The 18935-nt window shown below is 39.3% G+C and overlaps 1 protein-coding gene across 1 annotated transcript in view; it reads right to left on the bottom strand.

The window, feature by feature from the left end:
• PRUNE2 (prune homolog 2 with BCH domain) overlaps nucleotides 1-18611 on the bottom strand; it is a 142164-nt gene extending 123553 nt beyond the window's left edge. The window contains exons 1-4 of the mRNA XM_034774233.1: nucleotides 18513-18611; nucleotides 17325-17527; nucleotides 12894-13057; nucleotides 1098-1250 (exon numbers count right to left, since the gene is read on the bottom strand). Coding sequence (XP_034630124.1) covers nucleotides 1098-1250; nucleotides 12894-13057; nucleotides 17325-17335 — 328 coding nt within the window. The 5' untranslated portion in view covers nucleotides 17336-17527; nucleotides 18513-18611. The remainder of the gene's footprint in view (nucleotides 1-1097; nucleotides 1251-12893; nucleotides 13058-17324; nucleotides 17528-18512) is intronic.
• Nucleotides 18612-18935: the final 324 nt, after the last annotated feature.

Genomic DNA, 18935 nt, shown 5'->3' on the forward strand with positions numbered 1-18935 from the left:
AATGAGCCTGATTCTGCCCTCACTTATTCCAGTTTCACTTCAATATAGCTCCACTGATTTCAATGGCACTGCTACTGATTTATACCAGTGTGTTTAGGAAAACCAGGCCCAACGTTCAGAAATTCTATCCCACTGCTGTTTACAATGTATTTCAAGTTTGATATTGAATATTAGGGCAGATCACTTGAGCCACGCCATATGGTGGATATCACACATTCTTCCTCCTTTGCCCCTGACTGGCTGAACCTAGCTCATGCAATCAGAGAGGTCAGCCCGCTCAGCAGGAGCCATTTTTACTTAGTTTCTCACAGAGAGGCTGCATTGACTTGCACTCTCTAATCCAGCTGGGAAAAGACTTTTTTCTCCCAGCCTCCATGCTTTTCTGGATTGTGGGAGAACTTCTCTGTAGACCTGGGCACATGGCAGGAACTGAAGGAAAGCACTGAAGGACTATCAGTGCTCAAGTGAATTAGCCTGTGTCTTCATTACAAAGTGGGTGGATTACCAACCTGCCTGAAAGCAGCACCGGGGAGCACTAGCCTATACCCCGGCCAGGGTAGCAAGCCCAGCTTTAAAGCACCTTGAAACCCAGATAGTGAATGTTTTTGGAGGCATGGAGTAAAAATGGTTCAGTCTCATTTCTGAGTGACAATGAAAAAGAAATATACTTTTCCATTATTAAAATAACTTCTTGCTATTTCAAGCTTTATTTAGGGTTAAAGTCACTTCACCAGCATAGAGCCCAAGAAACTGAGCTTTATGCAGGTGAAGTAGGTTCAGAAGGTAAAATCCACCCCCAAGATGGCATTGAGCTGTAGCTGAGTATCCTCCCTATGGCTGGAGCGGTGGCTATAGCCCACCATGTTGTGTTGGGGCCCACTAGACAATATTAATTTTCTCGTTCAGAACCTCAGGTAGCGCTGACAATGCTCCACCTTAAGTCAGTCATTTAACTTAAAAGTAACCATCATGTTAATACAAATGAAGACATTTTTTATTTCAACTACCGTCATCTCACATAATGAACCATTTTGTCTAGATGTAGCCACATGACAAAAATGCCAAGCTGCCTGAGGAATGGAAGTAAACTGCATTACCTTGAGCCTTAAATGGGGTCTTCTGGAAAACAGAGATAATGTCTTCTCGAGGCGGCAGCTCTGGAAATTTTTCTTCTAGAATTGACAGTATTTCTTCCTGTTGTTCTGTAATTCTTTCGGGTTCCACAGACATACATTTGAAGAGAATGCTTCCTGAAATGTGAAACAGCAAAGTCAACCTCTTCTGTACAACAGTGAAAAGGTACTAGAGAAACTACAATTCTTTACTTGTACCCTTGTTCCCCCTTCCCCCTTTAAAGCCCTTTCCTCCTTTGGGCTTGTCTTCACTGTAGAGTTAACTCAAATTATAACTTGAGTGCTCTCTGCACACACAGAGCCTTAACTGGCATGTGTTGGTGCTTTTTTTTAATTTGAGTTGGCTGGCCTGTCCGGGGATATAGATTTGTAGGTTACAGCTAGACTTAGCATAATGCATCAGCTGCTAACAATCACCCCATCAAGTAATCCAGTCACTCTTGTGTAGCTCAAGTGTTATTTCCCAGTGTGGTCACTCTCACTAGAGCTACACTTACTCAAGATGCTTTAATTCAAGTGTAGATAACTCAAGCTTACGCTGCAGTGAAGATATAGCCTTCATATATTTGTTACAAGGACCAGTACAAACTGACATGCCAAATTTCCATTTTCTAAGCAGCCAAAATATCAAATTCTTTAAAAATCTACACTGTTAATTTGTTATTTTGATAAATCTAGCATATTAGGAAAAGCTACTTCAATTTATCATATGATTTCTATTTCTATAGGATTTTGTTATATTTAAACCATAACAATCCCAATCTTGTCCCAGGAAGCCAACGGCAACATTCCCATTGACTTCATGATAGGTCCCAAATATGAGCATGAAGTTTTTTGAAGTGAACATCTCTTTAAGTACAAGTAATTGCTTTTTCCAGGAGCCACCTGTTTACAAATCCATCCTGTCTGGTAGCTGATCTCCCTTCTTTTTCCCCACACAGGATGTCAGTATCAATGGACATAGAGTGTGACTGCTAAAATACAGCAAGCAGAACCTTGAAATAAGTACACAAATACGTACACAATATCACCCAAACCACAATTAAGCAAATCTAGATTAAGCATTTTAAGCAAATGATTGATTTTATCATATTTATTGACTCCATTATTTCTATGCCCAAGGAATTCTAATGGCCCTTCTTATTACCAATACAACACAAAACTCTTCCCAAATACAGCACACAAGTAACAACTTCACAAAGGACTTTGAGGATAACCTTAAACTTATGATTTAAGTCAGTCAGTAGTCATTCCAGTGTAATCGACTCTAGATGACTCCATGCCAATGTATTTCTAGATGAAAGCACAGCACGTTCAGCCAAATACGACACATTAATTTCAAAGTTAAAAAAATGAGTCCATTAAATAATTGCAGCACAATTGGCACTCTGTTACAACACCTAAATAGAGTTGATGTATTTTCAGAGGATTACATAGTGCATACCATCTTCCAAATTCCATCCTTGATGTGACAGTTATTGCTGGCGGGGTAAGGATTCAAGGTCATCCTTTAACTCCCAGAAGGCTTTGTTCCATTTGCTAATATGCCCAAAGAAAACATTCATTGCCAATTATTCATGCTAAATTAAGAATAATAAAATCTTATGCTTCAGCATTATTATTTATATTACGGTAGCTCATAGAGACCCCAACCAAGATCAGGGCTCCATTATGCTAGGACATGTACAAACCCATAGGAAGAGACAGTTAGACCCAGATCCACAAAGATACGTAGGCACCTAACCCCCAGATTTAAGCATCTAAATCCCAGTTTTAGGCTCCACTGCGATTCACAAAACTCCTGCCTAACCCCGTAGCACCTGAACTCACTTGGCGCCTAAGTTTCTTCCTGGCTTGCAAACTGCTGCCTCACTCTAGACATCTAGACACCTATCTCCCACCTAAGCCCCTGAGCAATCCACAAAACAGGGGAAGACATACATTCGCCTGCCTATCTTGTATGCAGGGCTCAATCAAGTAGGTGTGCTCAGAGTGCCCCTGTGTATAAATAATTAGTCATTGGAGTTGGGGGACTGGACTTTGAGTCTCCCACCTCTCAGGTGGGTGCTCTAACCAGACTCATAGGGTCATTCTCACTCTCTCTCGGGCTCAATGACTCTTTAATTATTTATACATAGTGGAACAACTTCAACAGGAGAGACTGAGGGAGCCCAACGTTAGACTGTCCCATAGCTCTGTGGTTAGGGCACCCTCCTGAGACGTGAGTGTCCCTTATTCAAATCCATTCTTCCCATCAGGTAGAGGGGGAATGGAACCTCATCCTAGATTAGTGCTCTAACCAGTGGACTACCACCACCTCCTCTTTCTCTGGCTGTTGTGTGTGCAGCAAGGGCACCAGAATCTTTGTAGAAGTGGGAGGACAAGGCCAAAGTGCCCCCTCCCTCTCCACGGCGGGCTGCTCCAGTGGTGAGCCAGCTGCCCTCACTTCTGGCATCACAGCAGCCCCTAGTGGGCAAAAGGTGTAATTGCAGTGCCTCTCCAGCAGAATCTATTATTATGCGGGGCAGGGGTGGGGGGGGGAGAATCTGCAGGGCACACGAATTCTGTACTTGTGCAGCGGCACAGAATTCCCTCAGGAGTACATAGTGCAGGTTGGCCTTTAGCAATACGATTATGTTTTTCCCACAGCACATATATTTCTTTGGTTAAAAAGTGGGAGGTCTGATCCTCTCCAACCCCTCAGTTCCAGCGCTGGTAGTGTGCAGTGAATCAGGCACCTAACCCATTCTCACAAAAACCCACGTAGGTATTTAAGCCATCTGATTCTGGAAAAGGAGTTCCTGATTGTGGATTGCTAGCGGCCCAGACTCTGGTGCCCATCTCTGGGAAAGGCTTAGGCCGCACACCTCTCATCAGCATCTCCCATTGGCTAGCTTAGGGGGTCCCTGCCTAGCATTGCTGGCTTTGTGGATCACATTCTTAAGCGCCAATTTCTCCCCAGCCATTGTACAGGAAGCCTAAGCACCTAACTCAGACTTGTGGATAGCTGTGCTGTTCCTGTGATTCTCTAGGTGCTTGAAATGCATTGCAACATTTAAGTCCCTTTGTGGATCCAGGCCTTAGTCCCTATCCCAAAGAGTTTATAATCTAACTAGACAAGATGCACAGAGAGCTAAGTGACTTACATAGCATCACAAAGCAGGTTAATGGCAGAGCTAGGAATTGAATCCAGGTCTCCTGACCCCCACTCCAGTACCCTGTTCATTAGACCACAAGCCTGTAAAATGGGTGGAATTCCCCCCCCCCCCCCCCCCACTTCAATGTAAAAGTCTGCAGAGCTGGGTAAGTGCCGTATGGGGGCAGGGGGATTCAAGTCCCTGTGAAGCAGCAAAGATTTTTCCAACCTAGCAAATACACTCCTCTCCTCAAGGACTATTTGCATGTCAAATTCTTTGAAATTTCAAATTTTGGTTGTTTTTGGCCTAGTCCTGTCAAAAAAGTATAGTTTGAATGTTTTTAAATTGGAAAAGTGTGTGTGTGTGGCGGGGGGTTCCACCCTTTGATCAATGAAAGGATTTTCCTCAAACTTTACAACCATCACCTTTGGATAGATTAATGTTTTATTTTCAATAGTAACTTTCTTCAAAAAGTTATAAGTGAATGAAAGCAGGATGATCTGCTACTGGAAACAATTTTGCAACTTTAAGTTTAGGCCTCACTAGCAGGCAAATGCTGGTGTGGGAGTAGTACTCTGAAGTAGGGCGTGAATCTCTCTGAGAAACAGATTAGTTCACATATTAGTTCAAGGGATGAATATGGCCTAACGTTAATATGGAGACATATAACCTGAAAATACGCAGGGCCATAAAAATTATTGTAACTTACAACTCCCTGGAGAGACTGCAGACACTTATAATATTTATTGTAGGGTGAATCCAGGATGGAATTTCTTTCTTATCTCAGAATTTCCAGAATTTCTCTCTTATGTCTTAATACCCTTACTTTTCTTGGGTTTATGTCAGTCTCATTATTTTAAATATTCCTCTCTGTGTGGTAGTATTAAAAATCATAAAAGAAACAGACTGTATAGAAAAATACACCTCTACCCTTATATAACGCTGACCTCGGGAGCCAAAAAATCTTGCCGCATTATAGGTGAAACCGCGTTGTATTGAACTTGCTTTGATCCGCCGGAGTGTGCAACCCCACTCCCCCCCCCCGAAGTGTTGCTTTACCACATTGTATCCGAATCTGTTTTATATCGGGTCACGTTATATCGGGGTAGAGGTGTATATACTGCGGCCCACATTTTCACAAGTTGCTAGTGATTTAGGCATCCCAATTTTTGGACACCTTAAGGGGTCTGATTTTCAGGTATGTAAAGTTGGGTATCCAAAAGCTGAAGCACCCACAAGCTTTATTCATTTTTCAAAATGTAGGCCTGTATCTTTAGTGATGGTTCAGTTGGTTGGGGTTTTTTAATATAAGAAATGGAATAGTTATTATTATATGTGTCATCTGAAACATTAACCAATGGATTTAAAAAATAATACTTAAGAAGCAGAGGAAATCAGAGCACAAAGTACTGGAAAGTGCAATAAAGTAACAGGTATTAGATATAAAACCATACAAGCTCATCAATTCAGAATTAAAGATTGCTAGAAAGTCAACCCAGATTTGTGTACCTAATTGTATAGAAAGAACTAAGATCAAGCAAGTTATGCTTCAGTACAATTACATCATCTTACTAATTTTCTTTTAATATATCACATAGTCTAATTACAATTGATTACAGATTGAGCAATAATTATACTACAGCTTTTGTCTAATCAATCCAGGTTTTCAGTTAAACTAGGAGATAAGTGCAGGATTATGTAATTCTAAAAAAAAAGATGAAGGCAAAGGCAATACAGAAACAGTAAAAGGGAAATAAATTTTGATTCTTGCAATTTGAGCAAAATATTTTTTCTGTGTTTCTCACACAGTCAATTTCTATTTCTTTTAAATAAATAGTGGAGTTCAGGTAAATGAAAATCTAGGGCCCAGAGTTTCAAAATAATTAGGCCCCTAATGCCCACTGACATCAATGGGACCTAGGGGCTTTTGAAGATCTGACCTCAAGACACTACGGCAGCTGGATTCTAATCTCACACCAGCCTTATGCTGGCATAAATCCCTTGACTTTAACTAAATTACTCCTGATACACACATGTGTGAGGGAAAGGAGAATCAAGCCCCTTAAATCAGAACGAATCTTCATAATAAAAATTCTTATCAGTGACAATTCCATTTTTCAGTTCAAGAACAGTTTTATTATAGAGCATTGTAAAAATGATTTTCTGAACATTCATGAAGCTAGTTTAAATTAATCTGCCAATCCTTAGAAATATATTTTAAAATAGGGACTTCTAATGTTTCTAAACGTTTTTACCTTTAGCTCCCAAATTAAAAGAGCTTGAAGGATTGTTTGACGATAACACTACATATAATGGGGGAGGGATAGCTCAGTGGTTTGAGCATTGGCCTGCTAAACCCACGGTTGTGAGTTCATTTAGGGATCTGGGGCAAAAATCTGTTTGGGGATTAGTCCTGCTTTGAGCAGGGGGTTGGACTAGATGACCTCCTGAGGTGCCTTCCAACCCTGATATTCTATGATTCTATACTGCTATGTCCCTCTATCTGGTTTTCACTGGCATGATATATTCTTATGAATTTCCATTGGGAAAGCTCTCTTAGAATTTGATTAGACCCTCATTAGGATACACACATGTGAGTTATTGCATATTTTTAAAATCAGAGTTTGAACATGGGTGCAAGAAAGAGTACAGATATGCATTTCACCTGGCTATTTGAAAGCAGCCTTGAACACTTGATTGCTAGGTTCCTCTCAATAGTTGCAACTTGAGATATTCTGGTTGTGTGCAAAACATTCTGATCGGAAACCCACTTTTGGTTTTAAGAGGAATAAGCATTCTCATCCCAACATGAAATGTAGGCCTTATAGCATTAATGGAGTAATTAATCGAACAGGCACCCAATTTTAAAAGCTTTTTTGTCATAGTCATCTGTTGTTTAACTCTTCTGCTAAGAAAAAAGGAAGAGAGAAAGAGTCTTCTAAACTAAGGTAGGAACATTTGCAATTCCCAGTGTCAACACAGGGCTGTATTCTTCCTTCAATGTAGACAATGTGATTGTTAGCATGAATAGGACATACACACAAAATCCCTGCATATTAGTGGGATATGGATCCCTCAATTTCTTTACGGGGTTTAAGATTCCACAGTTTGGAAAAACAATGAACTCAGAGTTTGTCCTAAGTAACATTGCATCACCTCATTTCTCTTCATCGTAGGCATTTTCATTACCACTTTCCCAGACTGAGTCAGGTCAGCAGTCCATTTAAGTCATGTACTCTTTTAAGTATCTGTTGTAAAGGATATCCATCAGCTAAAAACACTGTGGCACACTAGGCCCCATATTCTTCATAGAGATATTTTGATGTGAATATGATATAACTAAGATATGTTTTATGCAAGATGGGTCATGTGAGGTATCATTGGAAAGGTTATGATGAACTGACTATGATTATCCTATTTGTATGCATGTATCATTTCTGTATCTGAAGTTAGGAATATTGACTGTGTATAAATTACTAAAGAGTTTGCACCTGGGGAATGCCCACCACACAATAGGCAATCAGCCTGGATGGGCCATTAGGACTTTGAAGATGCTAATCTCCCTCCTTCCTGAGAAGCTTTCTGGGATGCTGCTTTGACACTGCCAGGTCAGGTGATTATGTCACCTGGTACTGGACCCCATCTTGGACTGCTACTATTTTTCCACAAAAGGGGTGGAGACCAAACTGGGAAACAAAGGATTCCCACCATATGTAAATCCTATTTAAGGCAGGCAAGCAATAGTTAATCAGGGCTCCTTCTTCACTGAATCCCTGCCCAGGATGACTGCTGAGAAGATCTAAGAAACAAGGACTGAGCAGGGGGAGAAGAGCTGAGCCTGGACCAGAAAAGGTGTCTGGCCTGTGAAAGAAATGCCTAAAACAATATTTAGGGTGAGAAATTACTACTTCTAACCAGTTTCTTTAGTGTTTTGAGCTTAGTTTGCATGTTTGTTTTATTTGCTCACTAATCTGCTTTGATCTGTTTGCTATCCCTTATAATCACTTAAAATCTATCCTTTGTAGTTAATACACTTGCCTTTTTTCCCCTAAAATCCAGTTTGTGCAATTCATAATGGCGGGGGGAAGCTGTGCATATCTTCCTCCACATTGAGGGAGGGGGCAATTTTCATGAGCTTACGCTGTACAGATTTCTGTACAGCGCAAGACAATACAATTTTGGGTTTACGCTCCAGAGGGAGTGTGCACTGGAGTGCTGAGCAATCCCCGAGCTGTCTTCCCATGCAGAGCTGATCTCAGTGTCTGTATCTTTTGCAGCTGGGTGTGGCCCTACCTATTTGTGTGCTGGAGGAGGCTTGAGAGCTTGGCACTTCAGGACAGAGTGAGGGAGCCCAGGCTGGTGGAATGGGTGGGCTCAGTGGGACCCCAGTATATCGCTTTCCCAGACTGAGACAAGTCAGCAGTCCATTTAGTCATGTACTCTTTTAAGTATCTGTTGTGAAGGAGATCCATCAGCTAAGAACACCTCCTGCCAACAACTTGTTTTTACTGAGAGCTAGTGCAACTCCCACTGGATTCCTGAAAGGACTCCAGAAGCTCTTCTGTCCACTGACACACAAACAAAATAAAATACAATATATAATCCAAGGGTTAATATTACTTACTATGTGCATCACACGGCATTACTGGGTTTTGGGGGTGGGGTGAGGGGAGAGGACATTGGATAATATGCTATGCCACTTTAAAAAAATGATGGGCATTTTATTCTTTTTGCAAAGCAGTTCAAAAGTACCACTTTTGCCAAAAGCAATTGCTGTGCATTAATATTCAACATGATCTAATGAAGGCAGAAGTTGTTTTGGGAAAACATTAAAAACAGCACAGGCATCTCCTGCATGATAAGTTTGTGGCTGAAAAGAACAGTGCAGTGAAAATACAGAAGCCTCCCTTTTTCACCTAGGTTTTGATCTTTAAGCTGAAAAAGAAAGGATGGTAGGGGGGTGGGGAAAGAAGCAACCTTTCATGAAAACTGGACATAGAGCAAAAAAGCAGCCCTTATTGATGATCAGCAGTTAATAAAAAAGATTCATAGCTGAAATGTTACACAATCTTGCTGGCAAAAATAGTTGCCTTCCAGAAAATGCTTTGTTTCTAGACACAGTAGGAAAAACATCTTATCAGGCCAAAAAATCATTGTTTGGTGGAGCTGAAAATGTTCCCCTTTTTCTTTCATATTATATGTATAATAAGGGATGCAATTCACTTGGACTTCATGACCATTTAAGAAAAGTGTGAGTCATCCATCTGATAAATGCTGGCACCTTTCCCAAACTCCCAAAAAGGACCTTTTAAAAAAAATGTTACTGGTGTGAGTTGCTAAAATAACAAACAAATTTTGAAAGCCAAACTGCATCAGCACTGCACTGAAAAGTATTAATTCGTCAGCTCATATCCAGAAAAATCAAATTAAGTATCCATAAATATTGTTGTTCATCTTGGTCAAAAATTGCCAGTAGTTACATGTTGCAATCTGCATCTTGTGGCATCCTTCAAGGCCTTATACAAACAAACAGAAGGAGGCATTTTCGAGAATGCATTGACTCAAGGTACCTGACAATCAGTGTTTTGAACCACTCCTTGCCAGCTGGCTCTAACAAAAAATGTAATGATTCAGCAATTTAATGGATCTTGAGTTTGGCAACAGTCCCCTAGTAAACATCTCTGGGGAAATAAAGTAATACAGGCCCAAGACTCTGGCAGATTTTATAATTGTTTGCTTCTGGCACAAATCCAGAGTCAGAACAAGCACTGACTTAAGGCAGATATGATTGTGCAGTACTTTGACTATTGGAGCAGGTTCTGATTACGACCCAAGGGTAGAATTAACTTACAGTGTGTCTGAAGAAGAGACAAAGATATCAGGAAAGCATACAGCTTAAAAAAGACCTTAAATATTAATGCTGCCTACATTAATGATGTTGAGTTTTGCATGGATATGCCTTTTCTTCCCTTCTCACTTTTTTCCATTCAAAAGCATGTCTAATTTGTTCAAACTTATAATAGTACACATCAGAGTATTTTTAAATACTTTCAGCTATTATTAAAATTAATAAATAGTGCTAACAGGCTGTGAGCCAAAGTTTCAGAATTCCAAAGAAGTCTGTTGAGATGGCACCTAATGAAACTGTCACAACTGGCACAGCACAACTGAAAAGATATCTCTAAACCTACGCATTTGAATCATGTTACTAACCTTGCAAAATCACCCCTCCATGCATTCTAAAGGCCTGAATCAGTGCCCACTAAAGTAAATGTCAAAGCTCCCATTGACTTCAGTGCTGATATTTCTGCTCAGCAATTTTATGAAATCAAATCCAAATTCATAGCACTTTGACTTTCACGTTAGCTCTCTGAACCTAAACTCCAACAAAAATTGCTCCATGTAAATTATACAATTATTTTACGCTATAGTATAAAAAGAGAGGAATAGTAGTGTTGGTACTTCTATACTGGCTTTATACCACTGGAATATCACCTATGCCCTGGGGCAATCCTGCTAGAGTGAGATATGTCAGCTTTACAGCATATATCCACTGGCGGTGCAGCACAAAACAGCCATTCCTCACCCCAGAATATGGTCCTTTGGTGGTAGCTACAAAGTCAGAATGGCCATGAAGAGCAAATCATTTTGGTATCTGTATATGAGTAGGAAATCTTCTACATTTTCAGTACTGTAATTGATTGACTTGTTCTCCATGGCTACTCCCAACAGTGATTTGAGATCCCAGAATTTAACAGTCCTCTTGCAAAAGGCAAGACTCTCATAACAGTACAGCTGTATATTTAGGATTTGGGTAAGTTGTAAGGACAGAGTTTCGTCTACTATCTGTAAATATTTATAGTCTTAACAGCTTGGACAATGTATTAAAAATTAAAATTAAGAGATGTTGGTATTTACTAATTTTTCCTGAATTTGTAAATGTGGTTTCCTAACTGCTAAAAACTTTTTTTTTTTAAAAATCACATCAGAGCTTATTGTACTGTTTAATTCAGTACCTTACGATTTTTTATACCATTAACTAGCTACAGAGTAACTAGATACCATGGTTGTTGAAGCTGTATTAATATGATAGATAACTGTAATTCTACTAGGCATGGGCCCAATTCCGCAAACACTTACTACCAAATAATAATGTTTACAATCATGAATAATTCTCCTGATTTCAACAGCACTAATTATGGTGTTAATCACTACACACAGTAACAAGTATCTGCAGGATTGGGCCCTTATGGTTGCATCAAAAGAAAAATCTTGTCTATGTTTAGCTTTTATAGCAAATATATTTAAAGTGTTTGAATAATAAGCTATAATTCTACCTCTAAATAATGAACTACATAAAGGCTTTATTATCTGTAATATCCTACTAGCTCCAGTCACTTTGCATTGTCACAGAGGCCTCTTGACATAAATCCCCCAAATGCCTTTTTTTTTGGTTCTGTCACAAAGATAAATGATTATGCTTACTTGGTTAGTTGAGGGCACAGTTTCCCATAGAGCTATTCTACAGAGATCTGCAGACAGCGAAATATTTAATGGCAGCTTTACTGGGGACCATTAGTTATGAAACATGTAAAGAGCTTTGGCCAAATTCTGTATTACTGGTAACACCCTCTCCTCATGAAAACATGAACAAGCCTTATAAAAATACCAATTTTGTAGTGTCTCAGTATAAATTCAATAACTCAGATACTATGGTGAAGGGCATGTTATGAGGTCCAGAACAGAACAGAGTAAAATAAACTCCTATCTTTTCTTAAACTTAGGTGTATGCAAAAATTCAGCACTGGAGTTCTGACATTTGTCTAAGTTAATTTTTCAGGAAAAAAAAATGTAGCAACTATGAGTTCACAATTTAAACTACTTATTTTTTAAAATATGTTCTGAAGCCGGAATGATAAAATTACATAACTAACTTATGGGAAACAGTCAGTTCTTTTACAGCTTCACCTTTCTATCTAACAGATATCACAAATTTAAATGCAGTGACTGCAAAAACTGAAGATGCTGACAAATGTAACAAGCTAAAAAGAAAAACTGAGACACATTTGTGACTATACTGAAGCCCCACTGTTTAATACTGTGGTGCACAAATGAGGCAAACTGAGAAGAAAGTGTCATGGCAATTTGATTATGGCATTCTTAGATCATGAAAGTTACACATTATACCACCAAAACAAGATTAAATAAACATGGCTTTGATTAGGAGAAGTTTTAACATGCAACCATGGGATCTTGAGCCATATTCATTGTACACCACAGGGTAGGAGTATCTTCATTGCCAATACCACACAATCCCTGGAAACAAAGTTAGAACTATAAGAGCTATTCCATCTACCCAACTGATATTCAGATAGCTCCATTTAATATTCCTCTCTAGTGATACAGTAAAGACCCCTCATGCCTGTTTTTAAATGCACATTTTTAATATTAAATATAATGTTACTCTTTAACAAACTCTTTACTCCCTGCTTCTTTTATGGAGCTTCCCGTGGTCTTTAAAGGGATTGTTAACCAAAGAATGGATCGCACTCTTTCTGCATGATCAAATTCTGCAACACTCCATTAAATCTTTCAGTATTTAATATAAAGAGTAATCTCTCACCTCTGAGGAGATGAGCCAGTTGCTGAGTGATTAACTCTGGTGCCTCTTGAAGAATTTCTTTTACTACTAAAGAGGAAGAAGACGCCTGTAACCCCAAGTTGGCATCACATCGCTCATCTGGATTGATGACTTTGACAACTGCTGATTCCAAACTTTTATCATCACTATCACACAAATTTTAAAAAAATACAAATTACAAAAATTCTAATTATTTGATCTGTAAACACACCAGTGTAGCTTTTTCAGTTACTTTGCTATGGTTAATAGTACAAATTATTTTTTTAAATAACAGCTGCTATCACAATGCTACATTCTAGTCATTCTTATTCAAATTCTACTGTGAATGAAACAATAAAAAAAATTCATTAACTCCTTGACCACAATGTCCTTAAGTCACCATTGTAGAGTGATAGATTCTTAGCTTCTTTAAAATAACTACTGGTTCATATTTAGTATGTACTCAGACTTGAATGCTTGTAAGAGACAAGGTGGGTGAGATAATATCTTTTATTGGACCAACTTCTGTTGGTGAGAGAGACAAGCAATTGAGATATACAGAGCTCTTCCTCATGTCTGGGAAAGGTACTTTTAGAATGTCACAGCTAAATACAAGGTCAAACAGATAGTTTAGCATAAGTAGTTAGTATGTATTCTAAGAGACTGTTCAAAGTGAAGTGACCCATTAACAGCCCTGTAGTCACAGGAAAAAAAGGGATGGGGTTTAAAGGGTTACAGATTGTTGTAATAACCCCTAAATCCAGTCTTTTTATTAAGATCATGATTTTTAGTGTCTAGCAAAGTTATGAATTTAAGCTCCCATGCTCGTCTTTTGAAAGTGCTGTGCAGGTTTCCTTTGAAGATGAGGACTGATAGGTCAGATATAGTGTGATCGGTTTGGGAAAATTTTCACCCAAGGATAGGGTGTTTTTGTCTTTCATCATTTTCCTCTGTGAGTTCAGTCAAAAGCGTAGTTGTAGAGATGCATAGCTCCCAAATCGCCAGTCCACAAGCGCGGCAAACTGCTCCCATAGCTACGAAGCAAAAGTGACCTTCAATCCAGCGTTTGTGTTTAAAAAACTTATTTAGCTAATTTAATTGTACCCTCGCAGCTAGTGTTCATGCGCTCAAAAAATAAGTTCGTTATCTTATGTACATGTATACTGCCTAGCTTTTCTATGCGCAAAATTTGTACCAATGAGAAGCGTTGTAAACAAAAAAATATAAAAAATAAAAACCCCAAAAAAATTCCTAAAAGTAAAAAAGCTTTTCAGCTACCACAAACCTAGCGTTCTGTTTCCTTTCCTGCATCGTCACCACACGTAGTGATTGTCTGGTTTCAACCACATAGTTGTTACTGGGGCAAGTAGTGCACTGGATGAGCTACAACACATGTTGTGTAGGACTCATGGATTTTGACAGGTGTGTTGTGGGGGGTGTTTATCATTGTAGCAATGGAGATATGTCTGCAGGTTTTGCATTGGTTGTTCTGGTAGGGTCTGGTGCTGCTTTGAATTGGTGTGTCCTGGTCTGTGGGGACCTGGCTTCTGATGATGACCTTGGAGAGGCTGGGGGGTTGTTTGAAGGCCAGAAGAGGAGGTTCAGGAAAGATTCTTCAGGATGGGGTCTCCATTGAGTAAGGGTTGTAGTTGTTTGATGATACCCTGTATGAGTTCCAGTTTGGGGTGGTAGGTGACAACTAGGGATGTGTGGTCGGAGGGGATTTTATTTCTGTATTGAAGCAGGCTCTCTCTGGGTATTTGGGTGGCCCATTCATGATGCAAAGACTTGACAGCCACGAAGTTAAAGAAGTTGGAGTTTTATGTAAAATTTTTAATTCACATTTTAGCAGGCTTTCCATATTTAAAGGGATTGTTTTTTTCCTCTCACTAACACAGATACAATATTGTTTATCTTAAAGCAAGAGGAAAAATGCACTGGTGAAGGTGCGAAGAAGAGAGGCTGGTGACCCGGTAAGTGGCATTTTTCACTCTGAGAGCCTCACCCTAACTCCAGCCACTTTACAAGGGCCAGAGCTGCGCCAAGGAGCTCTAAAAGCTCCACTTTGGTCTGGGGGGAGGATTTACCCGGAACAGGAATAATGCCATTTTCCAAGGAACCATTCTCCCAAACCCTGGCATACAGGCTGCAGCATATAGGGCTGCCGAGTTTCTGGCCCTTAGGCAGTCAGGGACAGGCTGTTGTAACAGACAGGCCCCACGGCTGTCTGCATTATGCTGGGGCCACTAACCATCCCAGAATTGGGAAGATGCAAAGGTGGCCTAAAGTCACTATAACCTTCCCTGGGCATCCTCTGAGTTTATACTGGACCAAAGATATTAAGGATCTGTGTGTTGCAGAGAGGCCATGTTTTCGGATGAGATGTCAACCTGAGCTCCTGAGCACATCTAATCATTAAGGAGCCCGGGGCACTTTTTTGTAACATGATGTGTTAATCCTTGTGCCCTGGCCAAACCCAACTTGGGTAGTTCCCCCTACAGTTTCAACTAGATACAATAATCTTTTTCACTTCCTGTCCCAAATGATTGTGTAGTGCTTCCGTGTAGTGTTAAATAAATGCTGCCTGTGGATTTACCATGCCTAACGTTTGGGGGGGAAATTAAACTTATATAAAAACTATATATAGGGATAAGTTTGTACAGCAGTTTAGAATCCTTTGGGATGAAAAGCCTTGTGTACATGTACCTTATTGATATTATTAAAATTGATGGACAGTTTATCAAAGATGAAAGGGGAAGCCTCTATATTAGCCAGGGTTGCTTTTCACATTACCAAACTCACTGACAACCAGTAGAGACTGTAGAGGTATGAAACTGCCAACCTTATCCATAAAGAAGTGGGTGCTCTATGTTCAGGTGATACCAAGGGCCCACTGGTCACAAACCTAGTGTTCCAAACTGCATGCATCAGGCATCGCATGTGCTCCAGCCGTGTGCATACAAATCTGAAATTTTGATTCAGTAACACAAGAGTCTATGTTCTTACACTTTAGAACTGATGTCTAATTCTCCTGATCTATAAAGGGTCAAGACAAAGGAGCTGCACTTTTCACAAGGCATGTATTTACATATTAATTAAATCTTTGTTTGGAAAAATTCCCACAAACTTTTTTCATTTCTCCTAGGTGCTACGCAGTGTCCCATTTCATAGTTGTCCATAACCAAACGAACATCATTGTCAATAAGCAACAATGAACATCGTTGATAAGAACACCGTGGTTTCGCTTGACTGGAATGTATATGCCAAATGAATAACCAAACTGACGGTACAATCTGTCCCATCTGTACTGATGCAAGTGTGGGCAGAACTAAGCATGCTGTGTTTAATGCCCTATCTCTCTACGTGCTTATATGGCCTCCTCACTTAGAATCTGAGTGCCGTACTGGGAAGTTTCTGTTTCTATGGATCTGTTCTTAATATATCCAGGATATGAAGTATTTCTGAAGCTTGGAGGGAATATAAGATATGTTTTAATGAAAAGTCAATTAGCTAAAACAATTAAGAACACTAGTCTTACAGATTTTTTAGTCAACTACAACAAAAGGCTAAAGTCCCAAAAAAATGAAAATAGAGCTGGGAGCCTTACAGATGAATCAGGTGAAAATCCTGACCCCACTGAAGTCAATGGCAACTCTCTTTGACTTCAGTAGGGCCAGAAAAATCCATCAGAAAGGTGGGGTAATCTATTTTAGACCAAAAAAAAAAGGCAAAAATGGGCTTTGTAACTGTGTTTTTTCTGCTACTGTCTTTATTATTGCATTTATAATTTAAGAATACTGAGCCAATTTCTGCCCTCAGATACTCACACACAAGTAAGTGGGGCTGCATCGATACTGAGGGGAGAATTTGGCTTATTGTAACTTGCATTTAGAGCATGTATTGTGTTTAAGGGTTAGCCTGTTTTAGATACCTCATTTTCTAGACTGAAAATTCCCCTTGTTCTTAAATTCTAATCTGTTCTTAGAGGAATGTTAAAAGCAACTGAGCAAGTATTTGGCTATCTCTGAAGGAACGTGATAGTTAGCCCTTGCTAAAGGAAGAAGGCTAACCGGCAGTGAAAGTGTGACCTGCTGTTTACAGACCTTACATAAAACTCTGGGATTATAAATCTAATTCAGTAGTGTCTAAACTGAGATCTGTGAAGGTACATCCAAGGCTTTTAGCAAAATACATAAAATGGTCCATCAGAAAAGTGAAACAAACAGATTAACACGTGTAGCATGTTGTATTCCATGGTCATAATGAAGGGAAAATAATGTTGGGTCTTCTATCTCTTCTGTGATTCCACACTGTGTCACAGATATAGAACAGAAAATGTTAAGACAGCATTTATAGTCATAAAACTACTTAAAATATAACCTTTAAAACAGCTCAATCTAACATGGCCACTTTATCGTACACAGAACACTATACCTTGCCAGCATGTTGCTGTTAACAAGCGTTAAAGACAATTTCCCTTCATCATTCAGCTGATGCAAATTGATTTCATCTTGGAAGATATGGAATGATTCTGGGATATTCAGCTCTTCCAAAATAAACCTTGTTTCTGGGTAGTAGCTGAATTCTCTTCTTGGTATGTTCAGCACGGGCAAGCATAGAACATCCGGGGGACTGACCTGTAACAGGAGAATGTGTATCTGTCAGAATGGTGTAAAACAATAACTGACTTTCACTGGGACAATTTTGTCTGAATTTTTGCCCATCAATAAACCTTATTTTCCCCCAGCTAATTCCTTTTTGCTGATTCCTCTTTATGTAGCTGTAGTAGAGATGTTGGAAAAATGAGTGGGGGGAATTGCTAAAAATTCTATTTCTGTTTTTTCAGCATGTGCCTAAATCCCCATCCCCTGCAGTCAATGTTTACCTTTCAAACTTAGTTTGGTCTCATGGTTAAACCGTTGCACTAAAAATCAAGAAATCTTAGTTCGATTCCCAGCTATGACACATATCTTGTATAACCATAGAAAAGTTACTTAATCACTCTTGGTGAAATTGTGATCCCACTAAAGTCAAGAGAAAAAATTCTGACCCCATAAAATTCCATTGACTTCAGAGGGGTCAAGATTTCACTTTCTGTGGTGACTGACTTTTACTATGCATATGTACAGTGCTTAGAGCAAAGGGGTCTTATAGGTGCAACTGTGACACAAGTAGTAAGTAAATAACAGTAATCTGTCCTCTGTTTCCTGTGAATCAACAGTCTAATGAACAAAAAGAATAACAATGGATATGTTATTTGTATCAAAGATTTTAATATGAAACTCAACCCTGTGCAAAGGATTAGGATTTGCATGAGTTATATGCATCACTTAAATCAGATTTTAGCAATGAATAGGCCATGGGCTGGCAATGAATTTCACCTAAACTGCATTAAGATGTTCTTCGGGTTTTCACTATTTCCATTCGTCTCTTGTATGTAGATAATCTCTAGATCATTACTTAGGTATAACAAAGGGCTGCCATCTGCTCCCACTTAACTCAAAGGGAGTCTTGTCTTTGACTGCAAAGGGAGAAGATCCTAATTTTGTACATGCATGTTTTTATTTGCTGAACATTATTACATCTATAACAAATAAGTCAGGATCTCATTTTTCTTTTTACCTTGTCTAGGAAGTAGGCATACGTTAATGCAGAAATGAGAGAATCCAAATCACATGGTTTATTCCCAAGAACAACATGGACTCTCCCAAGGCGTTTGCTCCGGTTCTGAAACATATAAGACTGTTTTAAAAGGTGACTGTGAAAAACAGCAAGGAATGCAGACATTTAACTTACCAATTGAAATATCTAAATGTTTTGCTTAATTGTAAAACTTCTCAATCAGCATAATAAATGTGCTCATTATGGGGTCAGTCCAATCCCCATGCACTCATAATTCCCAATGAAGTCAATATAAGCTTGGAGTGCATAGGGGACCCAGGTTTAGACCCTATGGACTGAAATCACAAGAGTCAGTTCCCACTAAAATTAATGGTGTAGGTAGAATAATGGGAAAAGCAGCTTCCAGTGTGAGTGGGGAGATGC

This window comes from Trachemys scripta, chromosome 6 (genome assembly GCF_013100865.1).
Source record: "Trachemys scripta elegans isolate TJP31775 chromosome 6, CAS_Tse_1.0, whole genome shotgun sequence".
NCBI lineage: Eukaryota > Metazoa > Chordata > Testudines > Emydidae > Trachemys > Trachemys scripta.